At 42.6% G+C, this 16,645-nt stretch overlaps 2 protein-coding genes across 2 annotated transcripts; both read left to right on the top strand.

The window, feature by feature from the left end:
- Positions 1-418: 418 nt before the first annotated feature.
- On the top strand, positions 419-7,646 carry usp12a (ubiquitin specific peptidase 12a). Its single transcript, XM_086066484.1, has 9 exons — positions 419-920; positions 1,366-1,446; positions 1,526-1,739; positions 2,536-2,771; positions 3,013-3,089; positions 3,166-3,249; positions 4,121-4,318; positions 6,612-6,690; positions 6,786-7,646. Exons 1-9 carry the CDS (start codon positions 873-875, stop codon positions 6,885-6,887), a joined length of 1,119 nt encoding a protein of 372 aa, XP_085922610.1. The 5' UTR covers positions 419-872; the 3' UTR covers positions 6,888-7,646.
- A 1,499-nt stretch (positions 7,647-9,145) lies between these two features.
- On the top strand, positions 9,146-16,564 carry gpr12 (G protein-coupled receptor 12). Its single transcript, XM_086065891.1, has 2 exons — positions 9,146-9,286; positions 11,197-16,564. The coding sequence occupies exon 2, from the start codon at positions 11,209-11,211 to the stop codon at positions 12,226-12,228; it is 1,020 nt and encodes a 339-aa protein (XP_085922017.1). The 5' UTR covers positions 9,146-9,286; positions 11,197-11,208; the 3' UTR covers positions 12,229-16,564.
- The last annotated feature ends 81 nt before the right edge of the window (positions 16,565-16,645 follow it).

Below are 16,645 nucleotides of genomic sequence, written 5' to 3'. Positions count from 1 at the left end.
ATGCACATTTGTATTTGCCATGTGCACAAAATCAACGGAAAATAAACATGTTGTTGTCTCCCTCCACAAAGAGTAGTCAAAGAAAGATACAGTAGTCATAAACATAATAAAAGAAAGAGGGCAAAATGTTGCCATTAAGTTATTCACTTCAAGTTGGTGTTTTTGATTTTATACAATGTTCTGTAATTTCTTTTAAAAGTGGGCTGCCATTGCTTCAGTATAGTGTAAGCTAATTTCCACCAGTAAAAAAAGGACGCGCAGTATATCATTATTAGGATATAGCATATCATAATTATGACTTAACATTTATTTATTTATACATACTGGTAAAAACCTAATGATATTATTTGTTTTGTTTAACCGAGTTTTATTACAGGCGGACAAAGGTTTCATTCGTCACCAAAGACGCATGCGCAAGAAACGCACTACGGGTTGGCAGCTGCTTTGCGTACGAGAAGAGCTGAGTGTGTCGTTTTTGATGACATAATTGCGCGTGTCGAACGCGTTTACGATACCATTCTTATTCGTTTTTACACGTGGCTTTGCAGTATCTAAAATTATAGATAAATCGATCTCAAAACAAACAAAAACAAGCACCATCTGTGACGACGGTAGTGGGTGCTGCCCAATGCGGAAGTAACCTGCAGCGAATCCTCTCGCTTCTCAGGCCTAAGCTCTTCACGTGTTGTATGTTGTTTGGCCACTTGCCCAATGCGGAAGTAGCTTGCAGCGAACGCTCTCGCTTTTCTGTATTAGCCTCTGGACGCCTCCTCTGCCTGGGTGCCTGGCCGTTGCTACTGCTCTAGCAAAGCAATCATCGGGAGCTTATCTGGTTGAGCGAGGCGGTGTGCTTGGAAGATGGCTCTGGCTGAATGGAAATCCTAATGACAGTCTCCAAATTTGCCTCTTTTTGTACCATGGTGAGTGTCGTGCGATTCTCGGCCGCGTCTTCGCGTGCTTTCCGTCGTGCCGAATGTGTACATTAGTGTGCTACTCGAACCCCTGTTTGTAGCAAAGGGCGCTAGTTAGCCACCTAGCTAATGTCAGGCTAACAAGCAGCCAACAAGTGACAGCTCGTCAAGCAGTGGAGCGCACATCTGGAGTATAGACGGGCAAACGCCGCGTTAATTAAATAATTTTCGGAGTAAGGGACAAGTTGAGATGCTCGGCCCTTTTTTGACAAGCTACTTGGTATTCCTAACGCAAGGCGATGACGACATGGTTGAACATCAGCTGCGCAGTTTGTCCACTCCCAGCCGCATATATAGAACAGGGGTCCTCGCTTTACGACGGGGCTCGTTCCTGTACGTAAGTAGGAATGCAACATAATAACGCCTGATATATATATTTTTTTGGCCTTCACAGGGCGCCAATGCCTCTGCTCTGGAGAAAGAGATTGGATCTGAGCAGTTTCCGGTCAATGAGCACTACTTCGGCCTGGTCAACGTATGTCACCTTTCACCAGATGCTGTGTTTTTTTAGATGTACCCACTTATGTCAACCAGAACCTCATTTCTTTACCCAGTTCGGGAACACCTGCTACTGCAACTCGGTGCTGCAGGCGCTCTACTTCTGCCGGCCCTTCCGTGAGAAGATCCTGGCGTATCGCGGGCAGCCCCGGCGCAAGGAGAACCTGCTCACTTGCCTGGCTGACCTCTTCCACAGCATCGCCAACCAGAAGAGGAAAGTGGGCGTTATACCGCCAAAGAAGTTCATCACGCGTTTGCGCAAAGAGAATGGTAAGAAGGACATCAATGATCAGTTTATTTATTTTTTTATCTCCTAAGGTCTGGACATTTAAATGATTTTGTCGTTTTTTTTTAAACTCATTCACTGCCATTGACGGCTATAGACGTAAAAAAATTCATTTGAACTATTTGTATTAGTTTAACATTTTTTTCCACTTTTGCTAACAAGAGTATGAAAACCTAGATTTTTTTTTATTCTCCATTCAATACAGATATACAATTTGTGATTAATCATTAGTTAACTAGTGAGGTCATGTCATTAATTACAATAAAAAAGTAATCGCCCGACGGCCCTAATTAAAAAAAAATAGTAAAAATGAGGGGCGTCAGATGATTAAAATTTGTAATTGTAATTAATCGCATGACTTCAATAGTTGACTCGCGATTAATCACAAATTGTATCTGTTATAAATGTACAATACAATTTTTTTTCTAGGTTTTCATAAAAAAATGAAATGAAATAAAAAAAGTTCAATAGAAATAGTATATTTTTTACGTCTATTGTCGTCAATGGCAGTGAATGAGTTAAAACAGATGTGTGGATTTTTTTTTCAACTTTTTTTTTTTTTGCAGGATCATTTTCCCACAGACTACAAATGCAGAAATGAATCGACTATCAAATGAATCGACAACTATTTTGAAATTTGTTAAGCGACCTTATTTAACTTAAGGATAGACACGGCCGCTTAAAAAAAAAATAAAAATCAGTAATGAGAATTAACGGGAAACAAAATCAGAGAATTTATTTTACAGCCGTATCCTACCTGCTTATTTTGTCTGGACGCAGAGCTGTTTGACAACTACATGCAGCAGGACGCCCACGAGTTCCTGAACTACCTGCTCAACACCATCGCCGACCTGCTCCAGGAGGAGCGCAAGCAGGAGAAGACCAACGGCCGCCTGGCCAACGGCACCCTGGACTCGCAGAACAACAACAGCAACGCCGCGCCCGCGCCCACTTGGGTGCACGAGATCTTCCAGGGCACCCTCACCAACGAGACCCGCTGCCTCACATGCGAAACGGTAAGAAAGTCTGTTAAGTATAATAAATAATAATAATAATAATAATAATAAAAAAAATATATATATATTTTATTTCTAACTTTGGGTCAAATCTTAAAAGCAGGTAAAACATTTTTTTTAAATATCAATTCCATAAAAATAGCACCTAAACATCTTTTTCTGCATGTGTTGACTTTGTAACAGCGCCACCCACTGGACTGGAGTGCAACTGTATCATCTTTTTTCCATCTTGTCCTTGCAGATAAGCAGCAAAGATGAGGATTTTCTGGACCTTTCTGTAGATGTAGAACAGAATACCTCCATCACACACTGCCTAAGGTAACGGCCGTTTCATGTGGAGGGCCGGCTGTCTTAAACGTGTGCAAGTCCAATTGAGTCGTGTTTCGCCCCTCAGAGGCTTCAGCAACACGGAGACACTGTGCAGCGAGTACAAATACTACTGTGAAGAATGTAGGAGCAAGCAGGAGGCGCACAAAAGGTTTGTTTGAACTTTAGAGACTCCACGCGCATGACGATAAAAAAATAAAAATAAATCTGCATTCCACCACTGTTAGTTTGGCAGTTAACTACAGCACACTTTAGGATTTGCGATCGTAAATATTGAACTAGATTAACATTTACGATTACCGGCCCCGATAATCTTTGAGGTGTTTAATTGATCAGGTCTTGACTGACTTTGATCAAAAGGGTGAAAAAGCTTCAATTTGGGCCGGTTATTTGCCACTTTTAAATACCAAACTGTCTTAACATTTATGATTGTCGGCCACACTTGTTGGAGAAATTACTCCTGGCACGCATGATAATCACTCAGGATAATCTTTTTACATTACCGTACCCTTTTGGATTTTCAATCGTAAATATTGAACAGGTTTAACATTTACAATTATTGGCCCGACTCACTCATGGTAATCCTTCAGACATTTGAAAATAAGGCATTTGCTGATTTTGGATTGCAAACGAGGTAAAATGCTGAAACTCATCCTGATTATTAGCACGTGTGTGCCCTGCTTTAGGTATTGAACAGTTCTAACATTCACGATTGTCAACAATTTCCGAGCAGATTGGGAAGAAAAATGATAATGATAATTGCTCAAAAACATCTGATAATCGGTCCTTCGTATCAAATTTGACCCAATCATCGCAGCCTGCTTTAACTATTGAACCGTTTTATTTGACGATTGTCGGCCATGTTGCTCAGGGAGAAGGAAAAAAAAGTCACCCTGAACAAACCTCACACCACAAGATAATATTTTAGTGACATTTTACACTGATCGTAAGTGTGTGATTTTAAAATTGGTGTGTATCACAAGTGCGTACCCCGCGTAACTGTCTGCTCGGCGGCGCCGCAGGATGCGTGTGAAGAAGCTGCCGATGATCCTGGCCCTGCACCTGAAGCGCTTCAAGTACATGGAGCAGCTGCAGCGCTACACCAAGCTGTCGTACCGCGTCGTCTTCCCGCTGGAGCTGCGCCTCTTCAACACGTCCGGAGACGCCACCAATCCCGAGAGGCTCTACGACCTGGTCGCCGTGGTCGTGCATTGCGGGAGGTACGGACGCAACACTCCGAACATTTAGGTTCACGCAGTGTCAGAATTTGTGAAGATAAATTCCAGTCTCATAAAAATGCGTAATGTTAGGCCCCCCCGCCCTTAATGAAGGAAATAAGGAAATGCAATTCCGTATTGTTTCTAGCTAAATGTAAAAAAACCTCTTTAAATAAAGACCTCGACTAATAAATTCCTTACCCCAAATAGATATCTGATACTCGACCCACGGGCAAATATATAAGGAAATATGGTTCAGAATTGTTTTTTAACTCTTTGACTGCCAGACGTTTTCAGAAAAGGGATGCCGCCAGTGCCAGCCGATTTAAGCATTTTGACTGATTTTCAAGGTCCACAGAAAATGTTCTGTTTGGACTATGGAAACACACGTACTACCAAATGAAAGATTGGACTTTCATCTTTCATCAGAAAAAAAGAGTTTGTTTCTACCTTATTCCGTTCTTTAGTAATCAACAATAGAAAATGGTTAGTTTGACCCAATTTCGCCTGTGTTGGACCAAAATACGGAGAAATCAAGCTTTTAGTGAAACGATATTATTTCATGCATTCTAGTGAATTTGACACTTCTTTTTGTCCATGAATGATGCCACAAACACCTAAATAGTGCTTTACTTCTATAAAACACTACCACCAAGAATGAAAAAGTGTTTTTTGATAGCAAAATACGTTTATTTACATTCAACAGTGTAACAATTTGACAACAATTTGGCAAACTATTTACAAATGTGTGCAACTGTGGTGCTATTTACAAATATGTGGATGTTTCAACGACAGTTTTTCTTTTTGTAACACTCTCCTGCGTGCAAAGAGACGTAACAGCATTTGCACAACAGATTGCCTCTTCGCGTGTGCCACTTTCTTGCAGGCCGTTTTTTTCCGGGGAATAGCAAGTATATACTGCAGTGTGTCATCAAGTCTAATATCAGGATCATGCTACGGTTACGTTACGGTGGTGTTACGTCTCGCTTCCCCGTGTCCTTCAGTTGCTATACCGGGTTGGTAGGAGATGTTCTGATCCATTTTATCCACTCCCTTCATGGTGGCATCGTAGTCCAGAAACAGTGTCTTCTCCGTGATCAGACTGTACCCGCTCCTCCGATGAATATGCATTGGACTCGGGGTACTCTTCATTGTCCGATCGAATGTCCGCTTGTGCAGCTCCGCGTTTTCCGGCCTTAGCAGCGCTAGCCGCGCTAGCCGCGCGTAGCCGGTGAGGCTTACTACGTGATAGTAACAGGCCAAAGCTTCCAACTTTGGCGTCAAACTCGCAGTCATCATCATCATCATCATCAATCTGCATTGGTCGATGCCAACTCTCCATCGCCCGATCGAATGTCCGCTTGTGCAGAAGTACCCGGCCGGCTATTGTGCGCGTTTTCCGGCCTTAGCAGCGCTAGCCGCGCTAGCCGCGCGTAGCCGGTGAGGCTTACTACGTGATAGTAACAGGCCAAAGCTTCCAACTTTGGCGTAGAGCTCGTTGTCATCATCATCGTTGACATCAATGCGCTTTTTAGTATTGATTGATGCTTTCCGTCTTTGAAAAAAATGCTCAAGCGTGAGCTGCTTGCAACCGGTTGCTTGGGCAGCCATTGTGGGCTTATTCAGCCATTGTCTCCTCAACACTCTAGCTCCGCCTCACGTCTTCTACTGACGCCCACGGTGGGCGGCCCATCCAACCTTGTGCAAAGAGAGTCATCGCTGCCATCTAGAGGCCAAAACAAGTCATTAAACTTACCTGATCTGCCTGATATTTTCAGCACAGCTGCCCAAGGCTTTCCTGCACCCGTTTTTGAAAAAAAAAAAAAAAAACATAGGGGACGTCTTTTAACGTCCTCGGCGCCCTTCCCTAGGTTTATGCTAAACGTTTTATAACGTTTATGGCAGTCAAAGAGTTAACATAAATAAATAAAAACACACCTCCCTAAATAAAGGTTTTTCATATTTTTAATTGAATACCTTACCCCAAATACGGGAGATATCAAGGTACTCTGCAGTTGTGTAAATAAATATGCCACTTGGATAGATGCCCCCCCCCCCCACAAATATAAAAATGCCTTACCCGCCTGGTACTCATGCAAAAATACACTCCTCCCACTCATTAGCATTTATATGAGGAAACGTGGTAACTTCAGTATTTTTCGATACAACTATAAAAATTCATTTGTAAATAAAGGCCTTATCTCTCGTAGATCCTTGGTACTTTTTGCAGTATTATTATTATTTTTTTGCTCATTTATCAAATCCTCTTTTTACCCTATCTTTTTATTCTCCCTAGTGGTCCGAACAGAGGTCATTACATTGCCATCGTCAAAAGTCACGACTTCTGGTTGCTGTTTGACGACGACATTGTGGAGGTGAAGATAAACATTTGATTTCCCACTTCGTACACATATATATATATATATTTTCTTTTAAACTTTTTTTGATCACTGTATGTATGTGTGTGCAGAAAATCGACGCGCAGGCCATCGAGGAGTTCTACGGCCTCACCTCGGAAATCTCCAAGAACTCCGAGTCGGGCTACATCCTCTTCTACCAGTCCAGGGACTAAACCCGGGATGAGGACAGTCGGACATTGAACGACGCAGCAGCCCATGGATCAATTAACGAACAAAATGGCGTCAAGGATACTTTTAACGGCATAGCATGCCTATTTGCAGAGGTGGGCATTTCATCAATATTGACGATTTGACGGCGAACTTCTAAAAAAAAATTAACAAATTTAAGCATTGACGGAAGTGGGGTTTCGTCCGTCAATGTAATTAATCGTCAATCCGTCAATAAATTCGGCAATCCGTCAATGCCACGGACGTCTCATTTGGGTGCGCAGTGGACGAATGAGGGCTTGGCGGTTCAGCTTGAAATGATGACGGAATTGTGCCCAGACTGTTGACGATTGCCGAAGGATGGACGCTCAAAATTCATTGACGCGCCCACCTCTGCCTATTTGTACAGATGTTTTGTTTTTGAGTGACGTTCTAGTTTGAGGGATGAACGAATCTTTAATCATTCATAATATTTTCCCACACCCGAGATGGGAATCATCCTAAACTAAGAAGATACTTACAAGGGGCGACATGGATTGTGTATTTCTACAGTGTACAGAATGGTATTTGTATAAATATTACCACAAAAAAAAAAGATTATTGGAAAATGTCAGATGTATTAATAACACTATGGTGCACTTTTGATACCGTTTTGTAGGTGTTGGTGATTTTATCGTGAGGGAGCAATGGAGGAGGAGGAAAAGGCCTGAATCGTGATCATTTTCTGTTTTAAAGAAAAAGAAATAAAGCCAGTCTTGGGGCGATGTACTCTCGTTCTTTCAAAGTCACAGTGATGACTCATAGCAGCTCAATGTCGCCCCTTAGTGGTGATACCTGCTAATGACGTTCACTTCTACTGCAACAAGAGCTATTTTTAACACGAGTCCCTCGGGGGGGGCAGGTGCTTGCTTGGCCTGCACGAGAAAGTTTCACTTAGCAATATGAAATTTGGTAGGGAAAGACCTGATGCCTGAAAAGACACGAGAAGTCTGCAGTTTTGGTGGGACATGGTCATATTATTATTATTTTTTTATTAGCCCCCAAGACCAGTTTTACTTATAAAATTTGGTTGATGCGCCCATCGCAATTAGAGGCACCTAAAGATCTCAAGAAATCATGTCAAAATACAGGAAGTCTACCAAATTAGTTTCAAGCAACCATTTTGCGTCTCATTTTCAGAGACCAACTTGTAAAATTTGCAAAAATGTCCTTAGTTTTTGTCTTTGTCAAATAATATATGATCTTTTGCAGTTCATTTTAAATATATTTGTTTTGGTAGTGCTGTATGTTTGTACTGAATACGGAAGGTCAAACATTTGTTTGACAATTGCAGTTTGTTAAAAAAAGAAGAAGACTACTCTAAAAACGAATTAAAACTAACTGAATTTAAAGAACAAAAGTCAAAACAAAATAAAAACATGTAATTTGTCACAAAAAAAAAAAAACTAATACAAAAAATAGCTTTAAAACTAACTGAATTTAAAGAAAAGTTAAAACAAAATAAAAATTAGTAGTTTGTCAAATATAAAATAATTTTTAAAAAACAAATTGCTCTAAAAACTAATTAAAACCCACCGAATTCAAAGAATAAAAGTCAAAACAAAATAAAAACTATCACAAAAAATCTAAAACGATTACAACCCTGACCCACACTTCAATGAAAATGTCGCCCCTGAAACCAGTCTCACTTAGCAACATGAAATTCAGTTGGCATGTCTATCAAGAGTAGATCGTCAAAAAAGTCTCAAGAAGCCATGTTTGAAAAGACACGGAAATTCTGCCATTTTGGTTTGAAGCTGCCATTTTCCCCAACCATTTCCAGAAGTCTTTCAAAAACTACCTACAGGTATAAGTGATTTAGAATCAGTATTAAATCTGTCTTCACAGTCACAACTCATTTGCGAAAAATCTAAATGACCAACAGAGGGAGACAGAACAGGAAGCCTGACGGCCCGCTAGTTAGCGCCTCCAGTTTCTTAGATGTGGAAAAACAACATTGTGAGGCATCATCTAACCACTAAGCCACCACCGTGCCACTAGGCCAATTCATTGATCAGGAATCTCGTTATTTTCTATAACCCTGCTCACTAACGATCAGCGAGGGGACCTCACGGAAAGCAAGTACGAGGAACAACCCTCCCGTTTTCTTCGGATGGCGCGCTAGACGCAGGTCCCCTCCTCCTACCCGTCCCCATCCGTGCGTGAGCCCGCCCCTCCCTTCGTCTCCTCTCTCTCTCTCTCTCTCTGTCCATCCATCCTCGCATCACCAAGCCAAAAGAGGAGCCTCCCCCCTTCCCCGCCTCCTCCTCTCCTCTCTTCTCCATCCACCGCTCCCTCCTCCAAGCGCCATGGACGCAAAAGGTTGCCTCTGAACGGCTCCAGCGTCAGCTCACCGAGTCTCAAGGTAAGCCGCGTTGAGCATTCGCCATGCAAACGTCCGATCCATTTTTTTTTGTTTTTTTTCCTCACCTCCCCGCCCACTCCAGCGTCCTTTCCGCTGACGTGGAGCAGCAGGAATAGCAAGTAGCAGTAACATATGGCCACTTTGGGTGCATGCTGCCGTGGTGCGGGGCGGGGTGGCTCAGCCTCCTGCCACCGGTGTTCATATTCCGTCAATGTGGCCTGCTGTGTGCTTGGACGCCCTTCATCCGCCTCCTTTTATAAGACAACGATGTAGGACGCGTGCCTTTTTTTGTTAGTCAGAGCTCAGACCTCCGCCAAGGGCCTAACGTTTTGGATAGCCGGCTCACACACACATGTGACTGAATTTTTCGTCATGTGAGATCCATTCAGAAATGCTGTGAAATCCTCCTTTGTGTGAGAATTTCATGAGGTCTGTTTCCTTAGGCCAGGTGCAAAAGTTTGGTGGAGATCAGCTGAGTAGTTTTCACATAAGCAGCGACATCAATGAATTTGCATCACGAAGACGCGTGAATAATCCAAAGCGAGGTTGACTAAAATTGGGGAAGAACGGTCTTATTTTGCAACATTTGGAGGATGAATGAATGGTGTGTAGACTTCTGACGAGGTATATGAATGAATTTTTGTGCATTTTTCATTCATGAATTCATGAAAATGTTGGAAAATTCATTGCAGTGTTGACGAAAGTAGGGGAAAACTCCTATTTATCAATATTTGGGGCACAGAACTCTGGAAGGCATATTAATGAATTTTTCTCATAAACCTTTAATGGATTATTCATTCACAAGTTCATGAAAATATCATAATGCATGGTTGACAAAAATGAGTAAAAACGGTCCTATTTACTAACCTCCGTGAAGGCATTTTAATGAATTAACAAATGAATGAAAATGTTGAATTTTTTTTTGAATGTTGGCAAAACTTCTGCCCAGGCATGTTAATGAAGAGTTGCGCATTATTTATCCACAACTTAATGAAAATGTTGCTAAATGCATGAAGTGTATTAACAAAAGTTGGGGAACGCTCACCTATTTACCAACACAAAGGTATATTCATGAAATGTTGTCATTAACTTTAATAGGTTATTGGTTCACAATGTTGACAAAATAACATCTGTGAAGGCATATTAATGAATTTTTTGATGCATTTTTTTGATTTGCAAATGAAAGAACGTGTTTAAAATTATTGCATGTTGGCAAAAAAGGGTAAAAAAAAATGGTCCTACTGTATTTCCCTACCTCCGTGAAGGCATTTTAATGAATTTTAATGGATTATTTTGGTTCACCATTTAATAATTTATTTATTTATTGAATCATTATTTTTATTTTAATAATAAGGTAAATGGTACTTTATTCACAAAATAGTGAAAATGTTGAGAAAAATACATTGAATTGTGGGCAAGTGGATCCGTATGCGAACATTTTCATGGGTTCTGTTTACCCAGTCCATAAATCAGATGAGTAGTTTTCACATAATCCTGCTAAGCGCTTACATGCGCCAAGGCTTATTAATTAAATGTTCCTATCCAGATGCATGCATAATTCAGAATTTTTTTTGTAGTTGCGAATTATTCAGTGCTTAGAAATGTTGCTAAATGTGCTGAAAAATTAAAAACTTTTGGGGGATCAATGAATTTTTGTAATTAAGACTCATGCATTCTTTAAAAAATTTATGTAAATGTTGAAAAGTGCATTTCAGGACAAAAGTATTGTGAACATTTGTATTTTTTAAACAAATTTTGATAAATTTTAGGGCACAGGTCACCATCGGGCATATTAATGAATTTTTGTCATTAAGCATTTTTATAATAAATGAGTTGTACGGCGGACAAAAGTGGGGAAAATTGTCCTATATGTCCCTCTATGTCCTAATGGAGTTTGACTGCGTTTTCAGACGGGGGCCACAATGAGCGAAGAGCCACCCAGCTGGCTGAGCCCCGACCCCACGGCGTGGGCCAGCGGCGGAGGGGGCCCGACGGACAACGGCAGCGTCCCGGCGACCTTCCCCGCCGAGGAGTCCCTCTCGCCCCGCCAGCTGCCCCTGCTGGTCAACCCGTGGGACATCGTCCTGTGCACGTCGGGGACTCTGATCGCCTGCGAGAACGCTCTGGTGGTCCTGGTGATCTGGCAGAACCCGTCTCTGCGGGCGCCCATGTTCCTGCTCATCGGCAGTCTGGCCTTGGCGGACCTGCTGGCCGGCCTGGGCCTTGTGCTGCACTTCACCTGTGCCTACCTGCTCCAGTCGGACTCGGCCCAGCTTCTCACCGTGGGCCTGGTGGTGGCCTCCTTCTCGGCGTCCGTCTTCAGCCTGCTGGCCATCACCATCGACCGCTACCTGTCGCTGTACTACGCCCTCACCTACAACTCGGAGCGCACGGCGGCCTTCACGTACACCATGCTGGTCCTCCTGTGGGGGCTGTCGCTGTGCTTGGGTCTGCTTCCCGTCACGGGGGTCAACTGTCTGGCAGAGGAGGCCACGTGCAGCGTGGTGCGCCCGCTCACCAAGAACAACATCGCCGTGCTCTCCGTCTCCTTCCTGCTCCTGTTCGGCCTCATGCTGCAGCTCTACGTGCAGATCTGCAAGATCGTGATGCGACACGCCCACCAGATCGCCCTGCAGCACCACTTCCTGGCTGCCTCGCCGCATTACGTCACCACGCGGAAGGGCGTCTCCACGTTGGCCATCATCCTAGGGACCTTCGCCGCCTGCTGGATGCCCTTCACCGTCTATTCGCTCATCGCCGATTACACGTACCCGCCGTTGTACACCTACGCCACGCTGGTGCCCGCCACCTACAACTCGGTCATCAACCCGGTCATCTACGCCTTCCGGAATCAGGAGATCCAAAAGGCGCTGTGGTTGGTGTGCTGCGGCTGCGTTCCTGCCAGCGTGGCACAACGGGCCCGGACTCCCAGCGATGTCTGACCCAGTGGACCGGGTTTCAGGAGAGAGAGAGAGAGTGGAGGGCGCACCTTGGTTGGTTCTCACGGAGGATTGGACTGACCTAGGTGGGTTTTGAGAGGGGGATATCGGTACTGGTACCTGGGTGGGGTTTGAGAGAGGGTTCATTTTGAGAGGGTCCCTGGGTTGGAGAAATATGACCCAGGCGGGACTTGAGAGTCTTGTGAGGACTTGGGACTTTATGTCACTGGGTTGGTACATCTTTGTGGGTTTAGGAATGGGGGACATCCCTGAGTTGGGGCAAACTTCTGGTGGGTTTTAAGAGAGAGGATCAATCGCCCCTTGGTTGGGTTTTGATCGGGAAACGTCCCGGGTTTGGCTGACAGAAATGGGTGAACCGATTTTGAGAGTGCGGTTCCTCTGGGTTGGATTTGAGAGAGATCCCCTGGGGTTGTTGAGAGAAGGTTTGTTGACACAAATGTGACACAGAGTGCCATTGACGGCTATAGACGTCATTGGCACTGGGTGGGTCCCTGTTGGTCCCTGGGTTGGTTGGTGGGTTGGAGTTTCAGTGAGGGGACTTCCCTGGGTTGGAGCCAACTGATCTGGTTGGATTTTAAGAGAGGAGGTTGGTCTACCAGTGGGCGTCCAGAGAGAGGAACAAACAGACCTGGGTGGGTTCTGAAAAGGGGTCATCCTGGGGTTGGTCCATCTGAGAAGGTTTGCGCAAAATGACATGGGTGGGTTTGCGGCATGGAAGTTACACCAGGTGGTATTTTCTTGTCATCACGTGAGGTTTTTTTTTGCCTCTGTCTTCCTCACTTGAGGCGGCCATGTTGCACGCTGCCAACCATCCCTGCCTGCCCCGCCCTTGCCCCGCTCTGCAGAGGGTGCCCATCACATGTTCCCGCGCGGGGAGCGACTCAGCTTCGGCCACCACGTGCTCGTCCTTCGGGATTATTGGTCGCTCAAAAGGCAGATTAAAAAGCAGGCAGACGACGACGATAAGCACGCGGGCCTTTTTTTTTTCCCCCCTCCCAGCAGCAAGTCTGAAGCAGCATCCATCCCCACCCGCCCGCCCGCCTGCCCCGAACGTGCGTGGCAAGCTAAAGAGGCGCGGCGAGCTAAAAATAGATACCGGCTTCTCTTGTGGAAATGAGAAGGTCTCGCTACACTTCTTGTCTTTCACCGGATTCTTGTGTGTGAATGCGTTCAACGCCATCATACCAATAACGCCCCCCTCCCCCACTCAGGGGAGACCCCCTGCCATTAACAACCCCCCACCCCCCTCCCGTTTGTCATATCACTGGAGGCTGAAGTGCAACATCCATGCACCTCAATGGCATTTGCTTGATTTTTTAATGTTGACGCAGTTGGAGGTTGCAATACAATCCATGCAATTCCACCATTAGTTACAGTAGAATCATGTGACTTCTCTCAGCCAATCAACTAAATTGAGTTATATTATAACGACAAAAGGATTAACTCATTGTTGGGCACTTATAGTGATCTAACCGAATTATAGGGCACTTATTGAAATAACTAAAAAAAACATTCTAATTATTTTAAATATTGGAATCTTAAACAATTTTTCACATTAGATTTATTTATATTTTATATGTCATTAAAACACTTTTGTTGCTGCTGTCCAGTAAAAAATATGTATTATTTTATTTTATTATTATTTATTATTATTATTGTTATTATTAAATTTAAATGTAATTATTTTATGCAATTTAAATACTAAAATTCCTTACATTTACTTAGTAATTTTTTTTTGTATTTAAAATCTTTATTCATATTTATATAATTTCTCGTTCGTGTCTGGCAACAAACTGACTCCACTTAATTCTTAATAAAAGTGAATTAATTTAAATACGCTAAATTTGTCATAATTTAGTAAATATATAAAAAACCAACATTATTTATGATTTTTTAATATAGCATTAACATACCATTAACTCTCATTTTACAGAGCTCCTTTAAATACAATACGTAAATTAAGTTATACTTAAATTTAGTACATAACTTTTACCATTTTTTTTAAACATATGTAAATTGAAGAAAATTGAAGATATTCTTTATGCCATGTTAGCGATGCTCGTTTTCCAATAAGTGCTCTATAAAGGTTAATAAAAAAAAACAGCTGCTGTACATGCCCTAATGTAGTCGTACTATACGTCGTGCTTTTAGGCCATTAAAGAGCTCTCGGCCGTTTTTCTCATGTTGTCAGCAATAACTAACCTTTGGACGGTAGTTATTTTTCCGAGAGGTGAAGCAATACTCAGACAGCAATAACATCCACGCAACCTTACTGTGATTTCTTCCCGCGGAGTGAAGGCTATGAGAGAATAATCAAATGTGATGCATGCGTAAAAAAACAACAAAAAAAATCAGGCTTCATTGCTGAATTTTCATTTGTTGCTTTGTCAATGTGAGCTCATGTGATGATGTAATTAGATCATTTGTTTTGGGTGAAAGTTGATGCCGTTTAAATTTACCAGTATTATGGTAAAAAAAAATAATACATTATTATTATTTTGTTACTTTAAAGTGATTTGTTTTTGTCCAAAATTTGTAAAAAAAAATTGCAATGAGGCCTAAAAACAAATTGCAACAAACCACACTGTGTAGTACCTCAAATTACAGGCCATAAATAGCACTTTTCGAATCTGTAATTATTTTCTAATATGACCCAATATGATACATGCAATTAGCTGATATGAAGTTGACATTCAAATTGCTTCATAACCGGAACAAAAAACTAATTGCAACAAACCCCATCGAGTAGCATCTCAAATAACAGTCTGTAATGTGGGCTTTTCAAATCTGTAATTATTTTATTACTATGACATAATATGATGATGTAATCAGCTGATTTCACATTGATTTTCAAACTTGCCTCATAATCGGGACTAAAAATTAATTGCAACAAACCCCATCGAGTAGTATCTCAAATAACAGCCTGTAACGAGGGCTTTTCAAATCTGTAATTCTTTTATTACTATGACATAATATGATGATGTAATCAGCTGATTTGAAATTGACATTCAAACTTGGCCTTATTACTGGGATAAAAAAAACTAATCGCAATCACATTCATGTCATATCAAGTGACTGAAGCACCCTACATGTTTTGTCGTCGCTTTCCTGAGCTGCCCTGAGTGTTGTAACCTCAAGTGTCTTTTGTGTGTTTTAGTCGTGCTATGAATTGCATGGCCGCATGTGGTCTCCTCAAGGGGTGAGTGTGTCGCTACAAACATGGGTGTTTTTACGGATGCTGCTGCTGCTGCCAGTCTTCCTTGACCGTCCGGAAAAAGATTTCACGTTTTTTTGTGCTCCGCCGCATGCTGCCGCCACGACGTCATCGAACTTTAAAAAAAGCGACGCTACTTGAAGCCAAAGCGAAAGAGGATGATCGATGAAATCAGCGGAAGTCAGCTAAGTGACCTCTGAATGAATCTTATGAGCTAAACGGGGCCACTTCCAAATGATCTTGAGAAGACTTTTGGGAAGTGGCCCCCGGTCTATGTTGACATCACAACAACGACACAAAAAAAAAAAAAAGAAGAAGTCTATTTTGTTATATTCATTGAAAAGTTCTATTTTTTTCGGCTTGAATTCCTTATGTTGTACGATGATATCACGGCGCTGTAAAAGCCTTTTTTTCTGAATGTAGTGACACACAAATTGTTTTTTTCTTGGCCTAGGTTGTGTAAATAATAATAACAATAATAATACGGCATGCTTTCCAAATGGGGGGACTTTACCACCGTGCATGGTGCTACCAAAGCAGTCACTCTTAATGGAAGGAGTTGGGTCGCGCCACTTTTTTGCCCCCCCCCCCCAGTAAATGCAGAATTTGTGGAAAAGGGTGCCAAAAGGGCTTTTGTATCCAAGAATAGCAAAAGACTGTCCCACAAACACAGTGAAAGTAATTGTGTAGCCAAGGAGGGGCTGGAAGTGGTTCGAGCTAACTAACCCGACACTCAAGGGGGCCTGTGAATGTCTGGGGGAGGGGGTGGGTTGCCACAGTAACAGCATCGTGTGTTGTATTTAAATGTGAAATGCACTTTAATGTTATTTTTTGGGGTGGGGGGTGGGGGGTCACGATGGCACAATTGAAGTATCTGCAAAATGAGAATTAAGATGCACTAATTTAATTGTAAAAAAAAAAAAAACATTTGTGTGATATGTGTGCTGTCTATTTTTCCAAAGTGTTCTAGTTGTACTTTTTATTGCTTTGGTTAGTTAATTTTCTATTAAAAAAAACACGCAAAGAAACACGTGCTGTGCATATGACGCCCGCCTCGTCTGGTTTCTTCCTCCCCCCCTCCCCACTCCTGCCCTCTATCTGGTTGCCATAGCAACTCCGCTCCCGTCGCCATAGAAACAGGGGAGCCAGGTACAGTACATGTGACGACAGCGGAGGACAGTGAGG

This window comes from Leptonotus elevatus, chromosome 21 (assembly GCF_054856555.1).
Source record: "Leptonotus elevatus isolate MCC_2025b chromosome 21, RoL_Lele_1.0, whole genome shotgun sequence".
NCBI lineage: Eukaryota > Metazoa > Chordata > Actinopteri > Syngnathiformes > Syngnathidae > Leptonotus > Leptonotus elevatus.
The sequence above is the reverse complement of the archived record's forward strand: the minus strand, read 5'-3'. Positions and strand labels throughout refer to the sequence as shown.

What these genes read in the sequence shown, in the direction of transcription:
- usp12a (XM_086066484.1), top strand. Translation starts at nt 873, where the DNA reads ATGGAAATCCTAATGACAGTCTCCAAATTTGCCTCTTTTTGTACCATG. An exon ending in TTGCCTCTTTTTGTACCATG is followed by an intron (nt 921 to 1,365) that starts GTGAGTGTCGTG and finishes TGGCCTTCACAG; the next exon opens with GGCGCCAATGCCTCTGCTCT. An exon ending in ACTACTTCGGCCTGGTCAAC is followed by an intron (nt 1,447 to 1,525) that starts GTATGTCACCTT and finishes TTCTTTACCCAG; the next exon opens with TTCGGGAACACCTGCTACTG.
- gpr12 (XM_086065891.1), top strand. Translation starts at nt 11,209, where the DNA reads ATGAGCGAAGAGCCACCCAGCTGGCTGAGCCCCGACCCCACGGCGTGG.